The sequence below is a fragment of the Astatotilapia calliptera genome, chromosome 18 (assembly GCF_964374335.1).
Source record: "Astatotilapia calliptera chromosome 18, fAstCal68.1, whole genome shotgun sequence".
Taxonomy (NCBI): Eukaryota; Metazoa; Chordata; class Actinopteri; order Cichliformes; family Cichlidae; genus Astatotilapia; species Astatotilapia calliptera.
The window spans coordinates 7110627-7132274 of record NC_137439.1 but is presented as its reverse complement, the minus strand read 5'-3'; the positions used below and the strand labels follow the sequence as shown (position 1 = coordinate 7132274).

At 40.4% G+C, this 21648-nt stretch overlaps 1 protein-coding gene and 29 non-coding genes across 37 annotated transcripts in view; 29 read left to right on the top strand and 1 right to left on the bottom strand.

The window, feature by feature from the left end:
• LOC113010761 (ATP-dependent 6-phosphofructokinase, platelet type-like) overlaps positions 1–21648 on the bottom strand; it is a 48186-nt gene that overhangs the window by 10582 nt on the left and 15956 nt on the right. For 4 of the 8 annotated variants that reach the window (XM_080293002.1, XM_080293001.1, XM_080292999.1 and 1 more), the window contains exons 11-15: positions 5116–5180; positions 4707–4776; positions 4455–4490; positions 2728–2874; positions 618–688 (exon numbers count right to left, since the gene is read on the bottom strand). In XM_080293002.1, coding sequence (XP_080149128.1) covers positions 618–688; positions 2728–2874; positions 4455–4490; positions 4707–4776; positions 5116–5180 — 389 coding nt within the window. The remainder of the gene's footprint in view (positions 1–617; positions 689–2727; positions 2875–4454; positions 4491–4706; positions 4777–5115; positions 5181–21648) is intronic. The other 4 variants (XM_080293005.1, XM_080293003.1, XM_080293006.1 and 1 more) reach the window with 1 other exon arrangement.
• On the top strand, positions 6997–7088 carry trnar-ucu (transfer RNA arginine (anticodon UCU)). The gene is given in 2 exon segments: positions 6997–7033; positions 7053–7088. It is a non-coding gene; the product is annotated as a tRNA-Arg (tRNA).
• On the top strand, positions 7515–7606 carry trnar-ucu (transfer RNA arginine (anticodon UCU)). Its single transcript is given in 2 exon segments — positions 7515–7551; positions 7571–7606. It is a non-coding gene; the product is annotated as a tRNA-Arg (tRNA).
• trnar-ucu (transfer RNA arginine (anticodon UCU)) lies at positions 8033–8124 on the top strand. The gene is given in 2 exon segments: positions 8033–8069; positions 8089–8124. It is a non-coding gene; the product is annotated as a tRNA-Arg (tRNA).
• trnar-ucu (transfer RNA arginine (anticodon UCU)) lies at positions 8549–8640 on the top strand. The gene is given in 2 exon segments: positions 8549–8585; positions 8605–8640. It is a non-coding gene; the product is annotated as a tRNA-Arg (tRNA).
• trnar-ucu (transfer RNA arginine (anticodon UCU)) lies at positions 9067–9158 on the top strand. Its single transcript is given in 2 exon segments — positions 9067–9103; positions 9123–9158. It is a non-coding gene; the product is annotated as a tRNA-Arg (tRNA).
• On the top strand, positions 9585–9676 carry trnar-ucu (transfer RNA arginine (anticodon UCU)). The gene is given in 2 exon segments: positions 9585–9621; positions 9641–9676. It is a non-coding gene; the product is annotated as a tRNA-Arg (tRNA).
• On the top strand, positions 10101–10192 carry trnar-ucu (transfer RNA arginine (anticodon UCU)). Its single transcript is given in 2 exon segments — positions 10101–10137; positions 10157–10192. It is a non-coding gene; the product is annotated as a tRNA-Arg (tRNA).
• trnar-ucu (transfer RNA arginine (anticodon UCU)) lies at positions 10615–10706 on the top strand. Its single transcript is given in 2 exon segments — positions 10615–10651; positions 10671–10706. It is a non-coding gene; the product is annotated as a tRNA-Arg (tRNA).
• On the top strand, positions 11133–11224 carry trnar-ucu (transfer RNA arginine (anticodon UCU)). The gene is given in 2 exon segments: positions 11133–11169; positions 11189–11224. It is a non-coding gene; the product is annotated as a tRNA-Arg (tRNA).
• trnar-ucu (transfer RNA arginine (anticodon UCU)) lies at positions 11651–11742 on the top strand. The gene is given in 2 exon segments: positions 11651–11687; positions 11707–11742. It is a non-coding gene; the product is annotated as a tRNA-Arg (tRNA).
• Positions 12167–12258, top strand: trnar-ucu (transfer RNA arginine (anticodon UCU)). Its single transcript is given in 2 exon segments — positions 12167–12203; positions 12223–12258. It is a non-coding gene; the product is annotated as a tRNA-Arg (tRNA).
• Positions 12681–12772, top strand: trnar-ucu (transfer RNA arginine (anticodon UCU)). Its single transcript is given in 2 exon segments — positions 12681–12717; positions 12737–12772. It is a non-coding gene; the product is annotated as a tRNA-Arg (tRNA).
• Positions 13195–13286, top strand: trnar-ucu (transfer RNA arginine (anticodon UCU)). Its single transcript is given in 2 exon segments — positions 13195–13231; positions 13251–13286. It is a non-coding gene; the product is annotated as a tRNA-Arg (tRNA).
• trnar-ucu (transfer RNA arginine (anticodon UCU)) lies at positions 13711–13802 on the top strand. The gene is given in 2 exon segments: positions 13711–13747; positions 13767–13802. It is a non-coding gene; the product is annotated as a tRNA-Arg (tRNA).
• Positions 14225–14316, top strand: trnar-ucu (transfer RNA arginine (anticodon UCU)). Its single transcript is given in 2 exon segments — positions 14225–14261; positions 14281–14316. It is a non-coding gene; the product is annotated as a tRNA-Arg (tRNA).
• trnar-ucu (transfer RNA arginine (anticodon UCU)) lies at positions 14739–14830 on the top strand. The gene is given in 2 exon segments: positions 14739–14775; positions 14795–14830. It is a non-coding gene; the product is annotated as a tRNA-Arg (tRNA).
• trnar-ucu (transfer RNA arginine (anticodon UCU)) lies at positions 15255–15346 on the top strand. The gene is given in 2 exon segments: positions 15255–15291; positions 15311–15346. It is a non-coding gene; the product is annotated as a tRNA-Arg (tRNA).
• On the top strand, positions 15771–15862 carry trnar-ucu (transfer RNA arginine (anticodon UCU)). Its single transcript is given in 2 exon segments — positions 15771–15807; positions 15827–15862. It is a non-coding gene; the product is annotated as a tRNA-Arg (tRNA).
• trnar-ucu (transfer RNA arginine (anticodon UCU)) lies at positions 16289–16380 on the top strand. The gene is given in 2 exon segments: positions 16289–16325; positions 16345–16380. It is a non-coding gene; the product is annotated as a tRNA-Arg (tRNA).
• trnar-ucu (transfer RNA arginine (anticodon UCU)) lies at positions 16807–16898 on the top strand. Its single transcript is given in 2 exon segments — positions 16807–16843; positions 16863–16898. It is a non-coding gene; the product is annotated as a tRNA-Arg (tRNA).
• Positions 17323–17414, top strand: trnar-ucu (transfer RNA arginine (anticodon UCU)). Its single transcript is given in 2 exon segments — positions 17323–17359; positions 17379–17414. It is a non-coding gene; the product is annotated as a tRNA-Arg (tRNA).
• trnar-ucu (transfer RNA arginine (anticodon UCU)) lies at positions 17837–17928 on the top strand. The gene is given in 2 exon segments: positions 17837–17873; positions 17893–17928. It is a non-coding gene; the product is annotated as a tRNA-Arg (tRNA).
• On the top strand, positions 18355–18446 carry trnar-ucu (transfer RNA arginine (anticodon UCU)). The gene is given in 2 exon segments: positions 18355–18391; positions 18411–18446. It is a non-coding gene; the product is annotated as a tRNA-Arg (tRNA).
• trnar-ucu (transfer RNA arginine (anticodon UCU)) lies at positions 18873–18964 on the top strand. The gene is given in 2 exon segments: positions 18873–18909; positions 18929–18964. It is a non-coding gene; the product is annotated as a tRNA-Arg (tRNA).
• Positions 19389–19480, top strand: trnar-ucu (transfer RNA arginine (anticodon UCU)). Its single transcript is given in 2 exon segments — positions 19389–19425; positions 19445–19480. It is a non-coding gene; the product is annotated as a tRNA-Arg (tRNA).
• trnar-ucu (transfer RNA arginine (anticodon UCU)) lies at positions 19903–19994 on the top strand. Its single transcript is given in 2 exon segments — positions 19903–19939; positions 19959–19994. It is a non-coding gene; the product is annotated as a tRNA-Arg (tRNA).
• Positions 20417–20508, top strand: trnar-ucu (transfer RNA arginine (anticodon UCU)). The gene is given in 2 exon segments: positions 20417–20453; positions 20473–20508. It is a non-coding gene; the product is annotated as a tRNA-Arg (tRNA).
• Positions 20935–21026, top strand: trnar-ucu (transfer RNA arginine (anticodon UCU)). Its single transcript is given in 2 exon segments — positions 20935–20971; positions 20991–21026. It is a non-coding gene; the product is annotated as a tRNA-Arg (tRNA).
• trnar-ucu (transfer RNA arginine (anticodon UCU)) lies at positions 21449–21540 on the top strand. The gene is given in 2 exon segments: positions 21449–21485; positions 21505–21540. It is a non-coding gene; the product is annotated as a tRNA-Arg (tRNA).

The following is a 21648-nucleotide window of genomic DNA, read 5'->3' as shown; positions in this document are numbered from 1 at the left end:
TAAATATCATCCTAAATGTAGCCATGGAGTTTTCTTGCTTCAAAGTTTGTCACAGCAACAATGTGTTTCTTTGGTGAAAATGGCAGAAACCCATCAAGTTGTCACTTATTCTTGTCACGCAAACCTGGAACTCACAGAGTCATTTTGATGACATTTGCAGCAGTTGGCCTGCCATGTAAGGCAGGAGGTACTCCAATCCAAGAGATGTTACCACTTTCTTTTTACTCCGGGAAGGAGGCAAAAAGGTGAAGAAGCCCCTAACTTCTCTCTGACAGTGTTAGTGAGCTCACAGTATGTTTACGATTTCAGTTTTGGCTCTAATTATTGTTTTAAGATGTTATATTATAACAGAGTTGAAACCGACTGTAACAATACAATGGTCATAATTTCCACCAGAACATTTTCTAATTTTGTTTTCATGTTTGTTTAAATAGAGGTTCCTGACAAAGTCAGAAAGCCTTGATGCAATAAACAAGTTTAAATGGCACCTTTATGCATAAAAACCTAAAAATGGGTCAGTGCCAACCTTAACCTCGTTTTTAACCTTCCTCATCAAGAGGAAACTTAAAAATGATGTAGGCTTATAATAACAGGTATATAATAAAGCAGCAGATTACCTTTTTGTCCCTAGCAGTGACCCACCCTGGCCAGTCCAACCACCAACATCTCCCCATTTGATCTCCTTAATCTAATAAAAGAGAAAGGCAGCTCATTTGTATCGCAACAAAACAAATTAATGCATGGCAGAAAAGGTTCACAGATCTCACTGGGACTATTACAAAAAGCAATCTACCAGATAAACACTCCCTTGAAAATTATTGTGTCAGTGTCTGAATTATCAAAAACATCAGAGATAGAGTTTCTGCTTTTTAAATGCATCCGCACACAGCACCAGCACAGCATTGAGAGGAACTACAATGTCAAGTACAAGTCAAGAACATCATGATACACCAGCCCCAGCCCACTTCCCAAGGAAAGGAAATACAACTGTCCTGATGACAACATCGGAGGCAGCTTACCTAGGATGAGGAGAAAAAAAGGACCAGGCTGTTGCTCAGTGGTTCATATTACTCTCTGTAAGCACATTTTTCATTTCATTTGGAAATTAAGATCTTAAAATATTAAGGCTGAGTTGAAAGGCACTGAATCAAAGTTATTTGAAGTCCAGTGTGGAGTTTCTGTAGTCTGTGATGTGTCATGTTGTCAGCAAGTGTTGGTGATGATTGATCCACTGTTTTTACAAAGTACCTGCCCATTGTATCCAAACTATCAAATGATTTACTGACAATGTTATTACTCAGCTTGACTTTTCAGTGAACTCTTCTGGCTTGAACCCTACAGAGAATCTATCAAAGCAACCTGGGCTTCAAAAACACCTCAGCGTTGCCACCCCCATGCCACACTGACGCAGCAGTTCACGATAAAAGAGCCCCAACCAACCACTGAGAGTACAACCATAGTTTTCAGAATTTAGACATTTCTGTATGTCAATTCTTGCTTTTGATTGAACTTAGGAAATGTTCTAATAATTTGAACTACTGGATTGAAGTCTTGAAATAATTAACATGTAATGAATATAGATGTTTACTTTTTTTTAAATTAAATTATAAACAATAAAGACTTTCATGACATTTGCATTTTTGTAAGACGCACTGTAAAAAAAATTGTAATATAAAACTATTTTACTGTGTATTTTACAGTTTTGTACTGTTCTTCTAGAATATTAAATTCACCTAAATAGACTGTGATTTTACATTTCAAATGTAAATTAACATAAAATCACTGTAAATGTAATAAAACATAACTTTCTTCCTTTTTGAATGTATTTGTCTGTACATATGCATATTTAGATTGTTAAAATACATTCACTAATGCATCATATTTTCACAAATATTTGTCCATTATTTGAAAGATTGAAATGTTCAAATAAATAAAAATCAAATAATTATTATTATTGTTATTTAGGGCGATCGTGGCTCAAGAGTTGGCAGTTTGTCTTGTAATCAGGAGGTTGCTGGTTTGAGCCCCGGCTTGGACACTCTTGGTTGTTGTGTCCTTGGGCAAGACACTTCACCTACCACCTACTGGTGATGGCCAGAGAGGAATTATAAAGTGGAATTGTAAAGTGCTTTGAGGGTCTCATAAAGCACTGCATGAATGCAGTCTGTTATTATTTAAACCAACAATAACTGTATATTTCTGTACATTTAAGTATTATGATTCATTTTGCCACATTCATTGACCTTGTTTATAGGTAATTTCATTGTTTAATCACATTAAATTGTTCCTAATTTAATGTTTAAAGGCACGTGAAAAAATGCAAAATCCCATGTGAAATTAGGGCAACAAACTGTATTGTCATTACTGAAAATAACCGTATTTTCATGGGAAAGTTATTTTCTGTTATTTTCTGATATTATTTTGGCGCCCCAGCTGCCAGACTATTACTGTTTTTTTAGGATTTCTTTTTCAATCACTGTGATACTTAGTGGGGTTATTAGTCAGGGACCCCAGCTTCACTTTTCAACCAATCTAATCCTTCAAAATCAGGATTTTGTCTCATGTCTAATGAAAGGTACAATAGTGTGTCATCAGAATAGAAATTGTAACTTATATTCGGTTTTTCAATAACATACGGTATGAAGAGAAAGCCCAATAACAGATATCCGTGGAACTCTATATTTGTACATAGTTGTCTGAATGACAATTATGTACATTGAATCTCACCTGTCCTTTGTAGAATCCCTCGAAGCCATCGTTTACAGCAAACATTTTGTGGCCTTCGGTGATTCCCACTCTGACAGCAGAACGAACAGCAGCATTCATACCTGCTGCTGGAGCACCGACGTTCATTACTGCCACATTAAAGGAGCTCTGTGGGTGATACACAGCACCAATCACACTCATGTAACACTCAATACTAACCTTACAGTAGGGGAAGCAGAACCCCATGGTACTGTGATATGTGGTAGCACCCTTAAGCTTTTTCAAATTTTAAACCATATTCATACTTTAGGCCCAACTCCTATATTTAGTGTACGAACACAGAATATATCTATGAGCAGCTTTTACCGGCAATGCAGTCATGCCATTAATTCCATGGCATGAGGCAAACTGGACAAAAACTGGACTGAAATGGTTCAGTTTGGACGTCATGGAGCCATAATCACGGCTTCATCTGTCATCAGGAGAGACTCTGCCTCACACAGCAGCAGGCAGTGATAGCCTTTCATGCATGAGCCACATGCTGCTAAAAGACGCAGTGAAGTAGTAGCTACTTTGTCATGACAGCCACTGAAAATATCAACAGTCAAATGAATATTTTCCCAAAATTTTTTAGCAGTTTTCTTGCCATTCAGTCTTGAATCATTTGGCCATCTTTAGAGGGGATCTTATTACAAAGTCAAACTCGGGTTCATGTGGTCCACATTGCAAAATGCAATATGGATACACCCAACAACACAGAATGCATTATGCTGTGCTCCAATAATAGACTGAGCCCGTAATGTTCTTGTTTTCAATTGGGTTAATGGCACATATAAATATGACGTGAAGTACCTCAAAACGGACAGGCTTCCAACTCTCTCTCAATAAATGCTTAATACCAAATCTCACACAGTTTGCTTTGTTTTTGAAGTCTAGCAAGCACAAGTGGAATCAAACTACAACGCCCGGTAAGGTCAGACAGAAATGTGTCTGCAGAAACTACACCAGCATCAAAAACTGCCAAGAATCAAACCTTGGTTTTTGAAGCCTTATCAGATTATGTTTACTTTCTGTTTAATCAAATACAATTTCTTCATCATTTTTCAAAGATTGAAAAATCTTTGGCTGCTGCATACAGACAGCACTAAACAGTTGGAGAACATAGGCATGCTGAGATAAAAAAGAAGATTATAAAAAACAAATATTCAACAGATGAAAGCTTTACGTTTAACAACCACTAACCATCTTTGAATAAAACAAAGAGCTTGGAGCCTGTCCAGTTTGAGTTGAGAGTCAGCGAAAACACATCTATAAAGGAGACTACTTCAGAGCGATTTGAAGCAGATCACACCCTCATTGCCATTATCCCTGACAGCAGGGCTGGTCGGAGTCCTGCACTGCAGCGCTAATGCACCTCTTTGCATGTCTACATTTCTAATTCCAAGCATCCAAGCAGAGCCATGAGGAAATAAGCAAAGGCAGACAGAACGACAGGTGAAGAGCACTGACGCTGTCCTTTTGTGGCACCATTTTACAACAACTAAAATAAAGTGGATATTAGTTCTAGACTTGGTAAGAAACTAAAATCCACACATATTTATCTCAGCATTGGGAAGATTATTAGAAGCCAAAGGGAATAAGATGGTCAAACTAACTGCAAAGCAGCTCCTTGTATGACCTACACCTGCAGAAGCTTCAGACGCTGATCAAAAGCCTGCTCAGCTGCCCCATTTTCACTCATCACATACATCAATCTGCTCTTCATCCCCCGCCTCCTCCTCTCCCTCAGGATGGACAGTTATAGAAAGACAGACTGTGTTAGTGTCACAAAAAGACTGCAGCACCCACAATACACCTGACCAGGAAATACCTTATGCTAATGTACAATTCTCAGAGCAGCTGGTGGAAAGACACATTTGGAGAATAAACATGGTAATTATTATTTTACTGGTTTAATTAAATTATTTTAGCTGTTAATATTTGAGAGTGATAATACTTACATTTGGAAGTTCAGAATCTGCCTTCCGAAATGAGAGGAGTCGGTAAGTGCTCAGATTGTTTTCGAAGCTCCTGCAGATGGAAAAAAAGTTAAACAATGTGGAAAATCCAATATGAATTCTGGTCTGTAAATGCAGCAGGGCAAACATTTAGAGTAATTAAGAGATCAATGTTAACACAGATAAGCAGGAAGTGGGATGCTGTCAAACCGCAAAACGTACTATACACAACTTCTGTGCTGTGTATAGTGTCAGACATCATGTGCAACATTCGAACCAGTGCTCCTGGCATGAGCAACATTTAAGCACTTTATGTATTTTTTAATCTTCCAATATGTCGATTGGTTATATATAAACATAACAAATCCTACAGGTGTTTAATCATGTCAGCGTAGTGGAATTTTACAAATACCTGCCACGCAGTCTGACCGCCTCATCAAATTTCTTCTCATCCATGGCCTTCTGTACTTCTTGAGTCTGATGACAAAAAAAACAGGGCATTTTTTTCTGGTGAGGCAGTGCTGCCTGCTAACTGTATTGCATGTAAATAGTGTCTGGAGTTATGGGAAACTCAAAGCACCTGTGATCCAAGCACTATAGTTGCTCCAGTCTCACGGCATGAAAGCCAGTCCATATTTTATCTCTTCTTGAATACCAGCTACATCCCTTTAGTACGTTTATTTTAAGACCTCTTTCTTTGCAAGAATAAAAATGTAAAAAATCAATGAATAAACAATTTTGTCAACTATATAGTTTTTGAGGCAAACGTAATAGCAACCTTTGTTGCTTAAAGAGACTCTCAAGCTTTTGTAGTTATTTTAGGTCATTTTTAAAATTAATCTTCACATCTTTATTTTTTTTTCCAGGAATCAAGTTCATATTTTTCTTTTGAATAAAAATTAATCTTTCACTGTTTGATTTGTAAACTGCTTTGTTTCTTCTGTGGAGCTTCACAGTGTGCAACCCAGCAATTCACCCAGAAAATAAATGTTTTCAAATTATTTTATATCTTCTTGCATTAAGCTGGTAAATGCTAAATGTCAAGGTTTGCTGAGGTTTGTGAAGACATTTCACCTTTCATCCAAGAGACTTTTTCAGTTCTGAAACAACTGGTAGAGAGACTTAGGTAACAAACCCCTACTGGGGGCTGTCCCTTTTGAGGAGAACCTGACGGTTGTAGACCCATTATTGTTCATGTGGGTTGTTACATAATCTGCAGTATAGAATAATAGAGCCAAGGTGTGAAAAAGGTGAGGCCCAATTTCCTTAAATAGGTAAAACCTCTGTAAGACCCTGCCCCACCCCCACCATCATGTGAACTATTGTGGTACCTTGAGGTGGGAGTGGGGGTTGAAATTACCTCTGTGCCAGGTGTTTTATAACTGAAGTAGAAAAATGTGTTTACATTTTCACAAACCTGAAGAGATCATTTATCTTCTTATTCAAACTCTCCAGACTACCATTGACTGAGAACATACACAGGCCTGTTTAATCTCTTAATTTTATCTGCTTTGTTAATGTTGTAGGCTGACTGTGGATTCTATCAGATTAGTTGTCTTTATTTAAGTTTTTTGTTTTTTATGATGGACTGTCTAACTGAATAGCATATTGTGAGATAAAGAAGAACTCACAGAAAAGTGACTAGCCAGAAATTTGATACAGCTCTTTAATGTTTTACATTTTACAAAGCGGTAAAAAAGGTCTAATATATCATTGTTTCATGTTCCGTTTTAGAATTGGATTTTATTCCAATTTCTCTATTATAAAATTTAATGTTGTTTCAGATTTTCTCCCTGAAAAATCAGATACTGTTCTAGTGGTTCCCATCACATGAAATTAAAAGGTTGTTGGTTCAAGTCCCACCAGAGTCGCTAATTTAAAGGGGAGAACTTTATTGAAGGTTCCTGCTACACAAAAATCTAAGTTTTTGACCATCTCGATTGTAGTCATCTAAACAAAGTGCTTTGGTCAACTGAAAATCTGTTACTACCACCAGGAAATGAAAGCCTCAAGTTTACAAAGCACAGAATCCACACTACTTGTAGTAGCATATGGCTGTCATTTAAATACAGTTGAGTTTGCTGTTGATGTAATTTTCTAGGTTTGCGTTCCACCAGAATCACTAACTCAAGAGGGTTTTTATTTCCCTTGAATTCTTTGCAAAGCAGAGAAGATTCAGGTTGCACACAAATGCGCATCTGCAGTAGGTACTCAGAATGGGGTTTCTAGGGACGTTCACATCACCTACGTGAATTCTACGCCACATTCTGGGTCATCAAGACCTGAATTTGTAGGCTCTGTGGCGCAATGGATAGCGCGTTGGACTTCTAGTGTATCCCATCAGAGGCAATTCAAAGGTTGTGGGTTTGAGTCCCACCAGAGTCGCTAATTTAAAGGGGAGAACTTTATTGAAGGTTCCTGCTACACAAAAATCTTAGTTTCTGACCAGCTCGATTGTAGTCATCTAAACAAAGTGCTTTGGTCAACTGAAAATCTGTTACTACCACCAGGAAATGAAAGCCTCAAGTTTACAAATCTCAGAATCCACACCACTTGTAGTAGCATATGGCTGTCATCTAATTATACAGTTGAGTTTGCTGTTGATGTAATTTTCTAGGTTTGCGTTCCACCAGAATCACTAACTCAAGAGGGTTTTTATTTCCCTTGAATTCTTTGCAAAGCAGAGAAGATTCAGGTTGCACACAAATGCGCATCTGAACAGTAGGTACTCAGAATGGGGTTTCTAGGGACGTTCACATCACCTACGTGAATTCTACGCCACATTCTGGGTAATAAAGATCAGAATTAGTAGGCTCTGTGGCGCAATGGATAGCGCGTTGGACTTCTAGTGTATCCCATCAGAGGCAATTCAAAGGTTGTGGGTTCGAGTCCCACCAGAGTCGCTAATTTAAAGGGGAGAACTTTATTGAAGGTTCCTTCTACACAAAAATCTTAGTTTCTGACCAGCTCTATTGTAGTCATCTAAACAAAGTGCTTTGGTCAACTGAAAATCTGTTACTACCACCAGGAAATGAAAGCCTCAAGTTTACAAAGCTCAGAATCCACACCACTTGTAGTAGCATATGGCTGTCATCTAATTATACAGTTGAGTTTGCTGTTGATGTAATTTTCTAGGTTTACGTTCCACCAGAATCACTAACTCAAGAGGGTTTTTATTTCCCTTGAATTCTTTGCAAAGCAGAGAAGATTCAGGTTGCACACAAATGCGCATCTGAACAGTAGGTACTCAGAATGGGGTTTCTAGGGACGTTCACATCACCTACGTGAATTCTACGCCACATTCTGGGTAATAAAGATCAGAATTAGTAGGCTCTGTGGCGCAATGGATAGCGCGTTGGACTTCTAGTGGATTCCATCAGATGCAATTCAAAGGTTGTGGGTTCAAGTCCCACCAGAGTCAGTAATTTAAAGGGGAGCGCTTTGTTGAAGGTTCCTGCTACACATAAATCTTAGTTTCTGACCAGCTCTATTGTAGTCATCCAAACAAAGTGCTTTGGTCAACTGAAAATCTGTTACTACCACCAGGAAATGAAAGCCTCAAGTTTACAAAGCACAGAATCCACACTACTTGTAGTAGCATATGGCTGTCATTTAAATACAGTTGACTTTGCTGTTGATGTAATTTTCTAGGTTTGCGTTCCACCAGAATCACTAACTCAAGAGGGTTTTTATTTCCCTTGAATTCTTTGCAAAGCAGAGAAGATTCAGGTTGCACACAAATGCGCATCTGAACAGTAGGTACTCAGAATGGGGTTTCTAGGGACGTTCACATCACCTACGTGAATTCTACGCCACATTCTGGGTAATAAAGATCAGAATTAGTAGGCTCTGTGGCGCAATGGATAGCGCGTTGGACTTCTAGTGGATTCCATCAGATGCAATTCAAAGGTTGTGGGTTCAAGTCCCACCAGAGTCGCTAATTTAAAGGGGAGAGCTTTGTTGAAGGTTCCTGCTACACATAAATCTTAGTTTCTGACCAGCTCTATTGTAGTCATCCAAACAAAGTGCTTTGGTCAACTGAAAATCTGTTACTACCACCAGGAAATGAAAGCCTCAAGTTTACAAAGCTCAGAATCCACACCACTTGTAGTAGCATATGGCTGTCATCTAATTATACAGTTGAGTTTGCTGTTGATGTAATTTTCTAGGTTTGCGTTCCACCAGAATCACTAACTCAAGAGGGTTTTTATTTCCCTTGAATTCTTTGCAAAGCAGAGAAGATTCAGGTTGCACACAAATGCGCATCTGAACAGTAGGTACTCAGAATGGGGTTTCTAGGGACGTTCACATCACCTACGTGAATTCTACGCCACATTCTGGGTAATAAAGATCAGAATTAGTAGGCTCTGTGGCGCAATGGATAGCGCGTTGGACTTCTAGTGTATCCCATCAGAGGCAATTCAAAGGTTGTGGGTTCGAGTCCCACCAGAGTCGCTAATTTAAAGGGGAGAACTTTATTGAAGGTTCCTTCTACACAAAAATCTTAGTTTCTGACCAGCTCTATTGTAGTCATCTAAACAAAGTGCTTTGGTCAACTGAAAATCTGTTACTACCACCAGGAAATGAAAGCCTCAAGTTTACAAAGCTCAGAATCCACACCACTTGTAGTAGCATATGGCTGTCATCTAATTATACAGTTGAGTTTGCTGTTGATGTAATTTTCTAGGTTTACGTTCCACCAGAATCACTAACTCAAGAGGGTTTTTATTTCCCTTGAATTCTTTGCAAAGCAGAGAAGATTCAGGTTGCACACAAATGCGCATCTGAACAGTAGGTACTCAGAATGGGGTTTCTAGGGACGTTCACATCACCTACGTGAATTCTACGCCACATTCTGGGTAATAAAGATCAGAATTAGTAGGCTCTGTGGCGCAATGGATAGCGCGTTGGACTTCTAGTGGATTCCATCAGATGCAATTCAAAGGTTGTGGGTTCAAGTCCCACCAGAGTCAGTAATTTAAAGGGGAGCGCTTTGTTGAAGGTTCCTGCTACACATAAATCTTAGTTTCTGACCAGCTCTATTGTAGTCATCCAAACAAAGTGCTTTGGTCAACTGAAAATCTGTTACTACCACCAGGAAATGAAAGCCTCAAGTTTACAAAGCACAGAATCCACACTACTTGTAGTAGCATATGGCTGTCATTTAAATACAGTTGACTTTGCTGTTGATGTAATTTTCTAGGTTTGCGTTCCACCAGAATCACTAACTCAAGAGGGTTTTTATTTCCCTTGAATTCTTTGCAAAGCAGAGAAGATTCAGGTTGCACACAAATGCGCATCTGAACAGTAGGTACTCAGAATGGGGTTTCTAGGGACGTTCACATCACCTACGTGAATTCTACGCCACATTCTGGGTAATAAAGATCAGAATTAGTAGGCTCTGTGGCGCAATGGATAGCGCGTTGGACTTCTAGTGGATTCCATCAGATGCAATTCAAAGGTTGTGGGTTCAAGTCCCACCAGAGTCGGTAATTTAAAGGGGAGAGCTTTGTTGAAGGTTCCTGCTACACATAAATCTTAGTTTCTGACCAGCTCTATTGTAGTCATCCAAACAAAGTGCTTTGGTCAACTGAAAATCTGTTACTACCACCAGGAAATGAAAGCCTCAAGTTTACAAAGCACAGAATCCACACTACTTGTAGTAGCATATGGCTGTCATTTAAATACAGTTGAGTTTGCTGTTGATGTAATTTTCTAGGTTTGCGTTCCACCAGAATCACTAACTCAAGAGGGTTTTTATTTCCCTTGAATTCTTTGCAAAGCAGAGAAGATTCAGGTTGCACACAAATGCGCATCTGCAGTAGGTACTCAGAATGGGGTTTCTAGGGACGTTCACATCACCTACGTCAATTCTACGCCACATTCTGGGTCATCGAGGCCAGAATTTGTAGGCTCTGTGGCGCAATGGATAGCGCGTTGGACTTCTAGTGGATCCTTTCAGGTGCAATTCAAAGGTTGTGGGTTCAAGTCCCACCAGAGTCGGTAATTTAAAGGGGAGAACTTTATTGAAGGTTCCTGCTACACAAAAATCTAAGTTTTTGACCATCTCGATTGTAGTCATCTAAACAAAGTGCTTTGGTCAACTGAAAATCTGTTACTACCACCAGGAAATGAAAGCCTCAAGTTTACAAATCTCAGAATCCACACCACTTGTAGTAGCATATGGCTGTCATCTAATTATACAGTTGAGTTTGCTGTTGATGTAATTTTCTAGGTTTGCGTTCCACCAGAATCACTAACTCAAGAGGGTTTTTATTTCCCTTGAATTCTTTGCAAAGCAGAGAAGATTCAGGTTGCACACAAATGCGCATCTGAACAGTAGGTACTCAGAATGGGGTTTCTAGGGACGTTCACATCACCTACGTGAATTCTACGCCACATTCTGGGTAATAATGATCAGAATTAGTAGGCTCTGTGGCACAATGGATAGCGCGTTGGACTTCTAGTGTATCCCATCAGAGGCAATTCAAAGGTTGTGGGTTCGAGTCCCACCAGAGTCGCTAATTTAAAGGGGAGAACTTTATTGAAGGTTCCTTCTACACAAAAATCTTAGTTTCTGACCAGCTCTATTGTAGTCATCTAAACAAAGTGCTTTGGTCAACTGAAAATCTGTTACTACCACCAGGAAATGAAAGCCTCAAGTTTACAAAGCTCAGAATCCACACCACTTGTAGTAGCATATGGCTGTCATCTAATTATACAGTTGAGTTTGCTGTTGATGTAATTTTCTAGGTTTACGTTCCACCAGAATCACTAACTCAAGAGGGTTTTTATTTCCCTTGAATTCTTTGCAAAGCAGAGAAGATTCAGGTTGCACACAAATGCGCATCTGAACAGTAGGTACTCAGAATGGGGTTTCTAGGGACGTTCACATCACCTACGTGAATTCTACGCCACATTCTGGGTAATAAAGATCAGAATTAGTAGGCTCTGTGGCGCAATGGATAGCGCGTTGGACTTCTAGTGGATTCCATCAGATGCAATTCAAAGGTTGTGGGTTCAAGTCCCACCAGAGTCAGTAATTTAAAGGGGAGCGCTTTGTTGAAGGTTCCTGCTACACATAAATCTTAGTTTCTGACCAGCTCTATTGTAGTCATCCAAACAAAGTGCTTTGGTCAACTGAAAATCTGTTACTACCACCAGGAAATGAAAGCCTCAAGTTTACAAAGCACAGAATCCACACTACTTGTAGTAGCATATGGCTGTCATTTAAATACAGTTGACTTTGCTGTTGATGTAATTTTCTAGGTTTGCGTTCCACCAGAATCACTAACTCAAGAGGGTTTTTATTTCCCTTGAATTCTTTGCAAAGCAGAGAAGATTCAGGTTGCACACAAATGCGCATCTGAACAGTAGGTACTCAGAATGGGGTTTCTAGGGACGTTCACATCACCTACGTGAATTCTACGCCACATTCTGGGTAATAAAGATCAGAATTAGTAGGCTCTGTGGCGCAATGGATAGCGCGTTGGACTTCTAGTGGATTCCATCAGATGCAATTCAAAGGTTGTGGGTTCAAGTCCCACCAGAGTCGCTAATTTAAAGGGGAGAGCTTTGTTGAAGGTTCCTGCTACACATAAATCTTAGTTTCTGACCAGCTCTATTGTAGTCATCCAAACAAAGTGCTTTGGTCAACTGAAAATCTGTTACTACCACCAGGAAATGAAAGCCTCAAGTTTACAAAGCACAGAATCCACACTACTTGTAGTAGCATATGGCTGTCATTTAAATACAGTTGAGTTTGCTGTTGATGTAATTTTCTAGGTTTGCGTTCCACCAGAATCACTAACTCAAGAGGGTTTTTATTTCCCTTGAATTCTTTGCAAAGCAGAGAAGATTCAGGTTGCACACAAATGCGCATCTGCAGTAGGTACTCAGAATGGGGTTTCTAGGGACGTTCACATCACCTACGTCAATTCTACGCCACATTCTGGGTCATCGAGGCCAGAATTTGTAGGCTCTGTGGCGCAATGGATAGCGCGTTGGACTTCTAGTGGATCCTTTCAGGTGCAATTCAAAGGTTGTGGGTTCAAGTCCCACCAGAGTCGGTAATTTAAAGGGGAGAACTTTATTGAAGGTTCCTGCTACACAAAAATCTAAGTTTTTGACCATCTCGATTGTAGTCATCTAAACAAAGTGCTTTGGTCAACTGAAAATCTGTTACTACCACCAGGAAATGAAAGCCTCAAGTTTACAAAGCACAGAATCCACACTACTTGTAGTAGCATATGGCTGTCATTTAAATACAGTTGACTTTGCTGTTGATGTAATTTTCTAGGTTTGCGTTCCACCAGAATCACTAACTCAAGAGGGTTTTTATTTCCCTTGAATTCTTTGCAAAGCAGAGAAGATTCAGGTTGCACACAAATGCGCATCTGCAGTAGGTACTCAGAATGGGGTTTCTAGGGACGTTCACATCACCTACGTGAATTCTACGCCACATTCTGGGTCATCAAGACCTGAATTTGTAGGCTCTGTGGCGCAATGGATAGCGCGTTGGACTTCTAGTGTATCCCATCAGAGGCAATTCAAAGGTTGTGGGTTCGAGTCCCACCAGAGTCGCTAATTTAAAGGGGAGAACTTTATTGAAGGTTCCTGCTACACAAAAATCTTAGTTTCTGACCAGCTCGATTGTAGTCATCTAAACAAAGTGCTTTGGTCAACTGAAAATCTGTTACTACCACCAGGAAATGAAAGCCTCAAGTTTACAAAGCTCAGAATCCACACCACTTGTAGTAGCATATGGCTGTCATCTAATTATACAGTTGAGTTTGCTGTTGATGTAATTTTCTAGGTTTGCGTTCCACCAGAATCACTAACTCAAGAGGGTTTTTATTTCCCTTGAATTCTTTGCAAAGCAGAGAAGATTCAGGTTGCACACAAATGCGCATCTGCAGTAGGTACTCAGAATGGGGTTTCTAGGGACGTTCACATCACCTACGTCAATTCTACGCCACATTCTGGGTAATAAAGATCAGAATTAGTAGGCTCTGTGGCGCAATGGATAGCGCGTTGGACTTCTAGTGGATTCCATCAGATGCAATTCAAAGGTTGTGGGTTCAAGTCCCACCAGAGTCACTAATTTAAAGGGGAGAGCTTTGTTGAAGGTACCTGCTACACATAAATCTTAGTTTCTGACCAGCTCGATTGTAGTCATCTAAACAAAGTGCTTTGGTCAACTGAAAATCTGTTACTAGCACCAGGAAATGAAAGCCTCAAGTTTACAAAGCACAGAATCCACACTACTTGTAGTAGCATATGGCTGTCATTTAAATACAGTTGACTTTGCTGTTGATGTAATTTTCTAGGTTTGCGTTCCACCAGAATCACTAACTCAAGAGGGTTTTTATTTCCCTTGAATTCTTTGCAAAGCAGAGAAGATTCAGGTTGCACACAAATGCGCATCTGCAGTAGGTACTCAGAATGGGGTTTCTAGGGACGTTCACATCACCTACGTCAATTCTACGCCACATTCTGGGTCATCGAGGCCAGAATTTGTAGGCTCTGTGGCGCAATGGATAGCGCGTTGGACTTCTAGTGGCTCCTTTCAGGTGCAATTCAAAGGTTGTGGGTTCAAGTCCCACCAGAGTCGGTAATTTAAAGGGGAGAACTTTATTGAAGGTTCCTGCTACACAAAAATCTAAGTTTTTGACCATCTCGATTGTAGTCATCTAAACAAAGTGCTTTGGTCAACTGAAAATCTGTTACTACCACCAGGAAATGAAAGCCTCAAGTTTACAAAGCACAGAATCCACACTACTTGTAGTAGCATATGGCTGTCATTTAAATACAGTTGACTTTGCTGTTGATGTAATTTTCTAGGTTTGCGTTCCACCAGAATCACTAACTCAAGAGGGTTTTTATTTCCCTTGAATTCTTTGCAAAGCAGAGAAGATTCAGGTTGCACACAAATGCGCATCTGCAGTAGGTACTCAGAATGGGGTTTCTAGGGACGTTCACATCACCTACGTGAATTCTACGCCACATTCTGGGTCATCAAGACCTGAATTTGTAGGCTCTGTGGCGCAATGGATAGCGCGTTGGACTTCTAGTGTATCCCATCAGAGGCAATTCAAAGGTTGTGGGTTCGAGTCCCACCAGAGTCGCTAATTTAAAGGGGAGAACTTTATTGAAGGTTCCTGCTACACAAAAATCTTAGTTTCTGACCAGCTCGATTGTAGTCATCTAAACAAAGTGCTTTGGTCAACTGAAAATCTGTTACTAGCACCAGGAAATGAAAGCCTCAAGTTTACAAAGCACAGAATCCACACTACTTGTAGTAGCATATGGCTGTCATTTAAATACAGTTGACTTTGCTGTTGATGTAATTTTCTAGGTTTGCGTTCCACCAGAATCACTAACTCAAGAGGGTTTTTATTTCCCTTGAATTCTTTGCAAAGCAGAGAAGATTCAGGTTGCACACAAATGCGCATCTGAACAGTAGGTACTCAGAATGGGGTTTCTAGGGACGTTCACATCACCTACGTGAAGTCTACGCCACATTCTGGGTCATCGAGGCCAGAATTTGTAGGCTCTGTGGCGCAATGGATAGCGTGCTGGACTTCTAGTGGATCCTTTCAGACGCAATTCAAAGGTTGTGGGTTCAAGTCCCACCAGAGTTGCTAATTTAAAGGGGAGAACTTTATTGAAGGTTCCTGCTACACATAAATCTTAGTTTCTGACCAGCTCAATTGTAGTCATCCAAACAAAGTGCTTTGGTCAACTGAAAATCTGTTACTACCACCAGGAAATGAAAGCCTCAAGTTTACAAAGCACAGAATCCACACTACTTGTAGTAGCATATGGCTGTCATTTAAATACAGTTGACTTTGCTGTTGATGTAATTTTCTAGGTTTGCGTTCCACCAGAATCACTAACTCAAGAGGGTTTTTATTTCCCTTGAATTCTTTGCAAAGCAGAGAAGATTCAGGTTGCACACAAATGCGCATCTGAACAGTAGGTACTCAGAATGGGGTTTCTAGGGACGTTCACATCACCTACGTGAATTCTACGCCACATTCTGGGTAATAAAGATCAGAATTAGTAGGCTCTGTGGCGCAATGGATAGCGCGTTGGACTTCTAGTGGATTCCATCAGATGCAATTCAAAGGTTGTGGGTTCAAGTCCCACCAGAGTCGCTAATTTAAAGGGGAGAGCTTTGTTGAAGGTTCCTGCTACACATAAATCTTAGTTTCTGACCAGCTCTATTGTAGTCATCCAAACAAAGTGCTTTGGTCAACTGAAAATCTGTTACTACCACCAGGAAATGAAAGCCTCAAGTTTACAAAGCTCAGAATCCACACCACTTGTAGTAGCATATGGCTGTCATCTAATTATACAGTTGAGTTTGCTGTTGATGTAATTTTCTAGGTTTGCGTTCCACCAGAATCACTAACTCAAGAGGGTTTTTATTTCCCTTGAATTCTTTGCAAAGCAGAGAAGATTCAGGTTGCACACAAATGCGCATCTGAACAGTAGGTACTCAGAATGGGGTTTCTAGGGACGTTCACATCACCTACGTGAATTCTACGCCACATTCTGGGTAATAAAGATCAGAATTAGTAGGCTCTGTGGCGCAATGGATAGCGCGTTGGACTTCTAGTGTATCCCATCAGAGGCAATTCAAAGGTTGTGGGTTCGAGTCCCACCAGAGTCGCTAATTTAAAGGGGAGAACTTTATTGAAGGTTCCTTCTACACAAAAATCTTAGTTTCTGACCAGCTCTATTGTAGTCATCTAAACAAAGTGCTTTGGTCAACTGAAAATCTGTTACTACCACCAGGAAATGAAAGCCTCAAGTTTACAAAGCTCAGAATCCACACCACTTGTAGTAGCATATGGCTGTCATCTAATTATACAGTTGAGTTTGCTGTTGATGTAATTTTCTAGGTTTACGTTCCACCAGAATCACTAACTCAAGAGGGTTTTTATTTCCCTTGAATTCTTTGCAAAGCAGAGAAGATTCAGGTTGCACACAAATGCGCATCTGAACAGTAGGTACTCAGAATGGGGTTTCTAGGGACGTTCACATCACCTACGTGAATTCTACGCCACATTCTGGGTAATAAAGATCAGAATTAGTAGGCTCTGTGGCGCAATGGATAGCGCGTTGGACTTCTAGTGGATTCCATCAGATGCAATTCAAAGGTTGTGGGTTCAAGTCCCACCAGAGTCAGTAATTTAAAGGGGAGCGCTTTGTTGAAGGTTCCTGCTACACATAAATCTTAGTTTCTGACCAGCTCTATTGTAGTCATCCAAACAAAGTGCTTTGGTCAACTGAAAATCTGTTACTACCACCAGGAAATGAAAGCCTCAAGTTTACAAAGCACAGAATCCACACTACTTGTAGTAGCATATGGCTGTCATTTAAATACAGTTGACTTTGCTGTTGATGTAATTTTCTAGGTTTGCGTTCCACCAGAATCACTAACTCAAGAGGGTTTTTATTTCCCTTGAATTCTTTGCAAAGCAGAGAAGATTCAGGTTGCACACAAATGCGCATCTGAACAGTAGGTACTCAGAATGGGGTTTCTAGGGACGTTCACATCACCTACGTGAATTCTACGCCACATTCTGGGTAATAAAGATCAGAATTAGTAGGCTCTGTGGCGCAATGGATAGCGCGTTGGACTTCTAGTGGATTCCATCAGATGCAATTCAAAGGTTGTGGGTTCAAGTCCCACCAGAGTCGCTAATTTAAAGGGGAGAGCTTTGTTGAAGGTTCCTGCTACACATAAATCTTAGTTTCTGACCAGCTCTATTGTAGTCATCCAAACAAAGTGCTTTGGTCAACTGAAAATCTGTTACTACCACCAGGAAATGAAAGCCTCAAGTTTACAAAGCACAGAATCCACACTACTTGTAGTAGCATATGGCTGTCATTTAAATACAGTTGAGTTTGCTGTTGATGTAATTTTCTAGGTTTGCGTTCCACCAGAATCACTAACTCAAGAGGGTTTTTATTTCCCTTGAATTCTTTGCAAAGCAGAGAAGATTCAGGTTGCACACAAATGCGCATCTGCAGTAGGTACTCAGAATGGGGTTTCTAGGGACGTTCACATCACCTACGTCAATTCTACGCCACATTCTGGGTCATCGAGGCCAGAATTTGTAGGCTCTGTGGCGCAATGGATAGCGCGTTGGACTTCTAGTGGATCCTTTCAGGTGCAATTCAAAGGTTGTGGGTTCAAGTCCCACCAGAGTCGGTAATTTAAAGGGGAGAACTTTATTGAAGGTTCCTGCTACACAAAAATCTAAGTTTTTGACCATCTCGATTGTAGTCATCTAAACAAAGTGCTTTGGTCAACTGAAAATCTGTTACTACCACCAGGAAATGAAAGCCTCAAGTTTACAAATCTCAGAATCCACACCACTTGTAGTAGCATATGGCTGTCATCTAATTATACAGTTGAGTTTGCTGTTGATGTAATTTTCTAGGTTTGCGTTCCACCAGAATCACTAACTCAAGAGGGTTTTTATTTCCCTTGAATTCTTTGCAAAGCAGAGAAGATTCAGGTTGCACACAAATGCGCATCTGAACAGTAGGTACTCAGAATGGGGTTTCTAGGGACGTTCACATCACCTACGTGAATTCTACGCCACATTCTGGGTAATAATGATCAGAATTAGTAGGCTCTGTGGCACAATGGATAGCGCGTTGGACTTCTAGTGTATCCCATCAGAGGCAATTCAAAGGTTGTGGGTTCGAGTCCCACCAGAGTCGCTAATTTAAAGGGGAGAACTTTATTGAAGGTTCCTTCTACACAAAAATCTTAGTTTCTGACCAGCTCTATTGTAGTCATCTAAACAAAGTGCTTTGGTCAACTGAAAATCTGTTACTACCACCAGGAAATGAAAGCCTCAAGTTTACAAAGCTCAGAATCCACACCACTTGTAGTAGCATATGGCTGTCATCTAATTATACAGTTGAGTTTGCTGTTGATGTAATTTTCTAGGTTTACGTTCCACCAGAATCACTAACTCAAGAGGGTTTTTATTTCCCTTGAATTCTTTGCAAAGCAGAGAAGATTCAGGTTGCACACAAATGCGCATCTGAACAGTAGGTACTCAGAATGGGGTTTCTAGGGACGTTCACATCACCTACGTGAATTCTACGCCACATTCTGGGTAATAAAGATCAGAATTAGTAGGCTCTGTGGCGCAATGGATAGCGCGTTGGACTTCTAGTGGATTCCATCAGATGCAATTCAAAGGTTGTGGGTTCAAGTCCCACCAGAGTCAGTAATTTAAAGGGGAGCGCTTTGTTGAAGGTTCCTGCTACACATAAATCTTAGTTTCTGACCAGCTCTATTGTAGTCATCCAAACAAAGTGCTTTGGTCAACTGAAAATCTGTTACTACCACCAGGAAATGAAAGCCTCAAGTTTACAAAGCACAGAATCCACACTACTTGTAGTAGCATATGGCTGTCATTTAAATACAGTTGACTTTGCTGTTGATGTAATTTTCTAGGTTTGCGTTCCACCAGAATCACTAACTCAAGAGGGTTTTTATTTCCCTTGAATTCTTTGCAAAGCAGAGAAGATTCAGGTTGCACACAAATGCGCATCTGAACAGTAGGTACTCAGAATGGGGTTTCTAGGGACGTTCACATCACCTACGTGAATTCTACGCCACATTCTGGGTAATAAAGATCAGAATTAGTAGGCTCTGTGGCGCAATGGATAGCGCGTTGGACTTCTAGTGGATTCCATCAGATGCAATTCAAAGGTTGTGGGTTCAAGTCCCACCAGAGTCGCTAATTTAAAGGGGAGAGCTTTGTTGAAGGTTCCTGCTACACATAAATCTTAGATTCTGACCAGCTCTATTGTAGTCATCCAAACAAAGTGCTTTGGTCAACTGAAAATCTGTTACTACCACCAGGAAATGAAAGCCTCAAGTTTACAAAGCACAGAATCCACACTACTTGTAGTAGCATATGGCTGTCATTTAAATACAGTTGAGTTTGCTGTTGATGTAATTTTCTAGGTTTGCGTTCCACCAGAATCACTAACTCAAGAGGGTTTTTATTTCCCTTGAATTCTTTGCAAAGCAGAGAAGATTCAGGTTGCACACAAATGCGCATCTGCAGTAGGTACTCAGAATGGGGTTTCTAGGGACGTTCACATCACCTACGTCAATTCTACGCCACATTCTGGGTCATCGAGGCCAGAATTTGTAGGCTCTGTGGCGCAATGGATAGCGCGTTGGACTTCTAGTGGATCCTTTCAGGTGCAATTCAAAGGTTGTGGGTTCAAGTCCCACCAGAGTCGGTAATTTAAAGGGGAGAACTTTATTGAAGGTTCCTGCTACACAAAAATCTAAGTTTTTGACCATCTCGATTGTAGTCATCTAAACAAAGTGCTTTGGTCAACTGAAAATCTGTTACTACCACCAGGAAATGAAAGCCTCAAGTTTACAAAGCACAGAATCCACACTACTTGTAGTAGCATATGGCTGTCATTTAAATACAGTTGACTTTGCTGTTGATGTAATTTTCTAGGTTTGCGTTCCACCAGAATCACTAACTCAAGAGGGTTTTTATTTCCCTTGAATTCTTTGCAAAGCAGAGAAGATTCAGGTTGCACACAAATGCGCATCTGCAGTAGGTACTCAGAATGGGGTTTCTAGGGACGTTCACATCACCTACGTGAATTCTACGCCACATTCTGGGTCATCAAGACCTGAATTTGTAGGCTCTGTGGCGCAATGGATAGCGCGTTGGACTTCTAGTGTATCCCATCAGAGGCAATTCAAAGGTTGTGGGTTCGAGTCCCACCAGAGTCGCTAATTTAAAGGGGAGAACTTTATTGAAGGTTCCTGCTACACAAAAATCTTAGTTTCTGACCAGCTCGATTGTAGTCATCTAAACAAAGTGCTTTGGTCAACTGAAAATCTGTTACTACCACCAGGAAATGAAAGCCTCAAGTTTACAAAGCTCAGAATCCACACCACTTGTAGTAGCATATGGCTGTCATCTAATTATACAGTTGAGTTTGCTGTTGATGTAATTTTCTAGGTTTGCGTTCCACCAGAATCACTAACTCAAGAGGGTTTTTATTTCCCTTGAATTCTTTGCAAAGCAGAGAAGATTCAGGTTGCACACAAATGCGCATCTGAACAGTAGGTACTCAGAATGGGGTTTCTAGGGACGTTCACATCACCTACGTGAATTCTACGCCACATTCTGGGTAATAAAGATCAGAATTAGTAGGCTCTGTGGCGCAATGGATAGCGCGTTGGACTTCTAGTGGATTCCATCAGATGCAATTCAAAGGTTGTGGGTTCAAGTCCCACCAGAGTCACTAATTTAAAGGGGAGAGCTTTGTTGAAGGTACCTGCTACACATAAATCTTAGTTTCTGACCAGCTCGATTGTAGTCATCTAAACAAAGTGCTTTGGTCAACTGAAAATCTGTTACTAGCACCAGGAAATGAAAGCCTCAAGTTTACAAAGCACAGAATCCACACTACTTGTAGTAGCATATGGCTGTCATTTAAATACAGTTGACTTTGCTGTTGATGTAATTTTCTAGGTTTGCGTTCCACCAGAATCACTAACTCAAGAGGGTTTTTATTTCCCTTGAATTCTTTGCAAAGCAGAGAAGATTCAGGTTGCACACAAATGCGCATCTGCAGTAGGTACTCAGAATGGGGTTTCTAGGGACGTTCACATCACCTACGTCAATTCTACGCCACATTCTGGGTCATCGAGGCCAGAATTTGTAGGCTCTGTGGCGCAATGGATAGCGCGTTGGACTTCTAGTGGCTCCTTTCAGGTGCAATTCAAAGGTTGTGGGTTCAAGTCCCACCAGAGTCGGTAATTTAAAGGGGAGAACTTTATTGAAGGTTCCTGCTACACAAAAATCTAAGTTTTTGACCATCTCGATTGTAGTCATCTAAACAAAGTGCTTTGGTCAACTGAAAA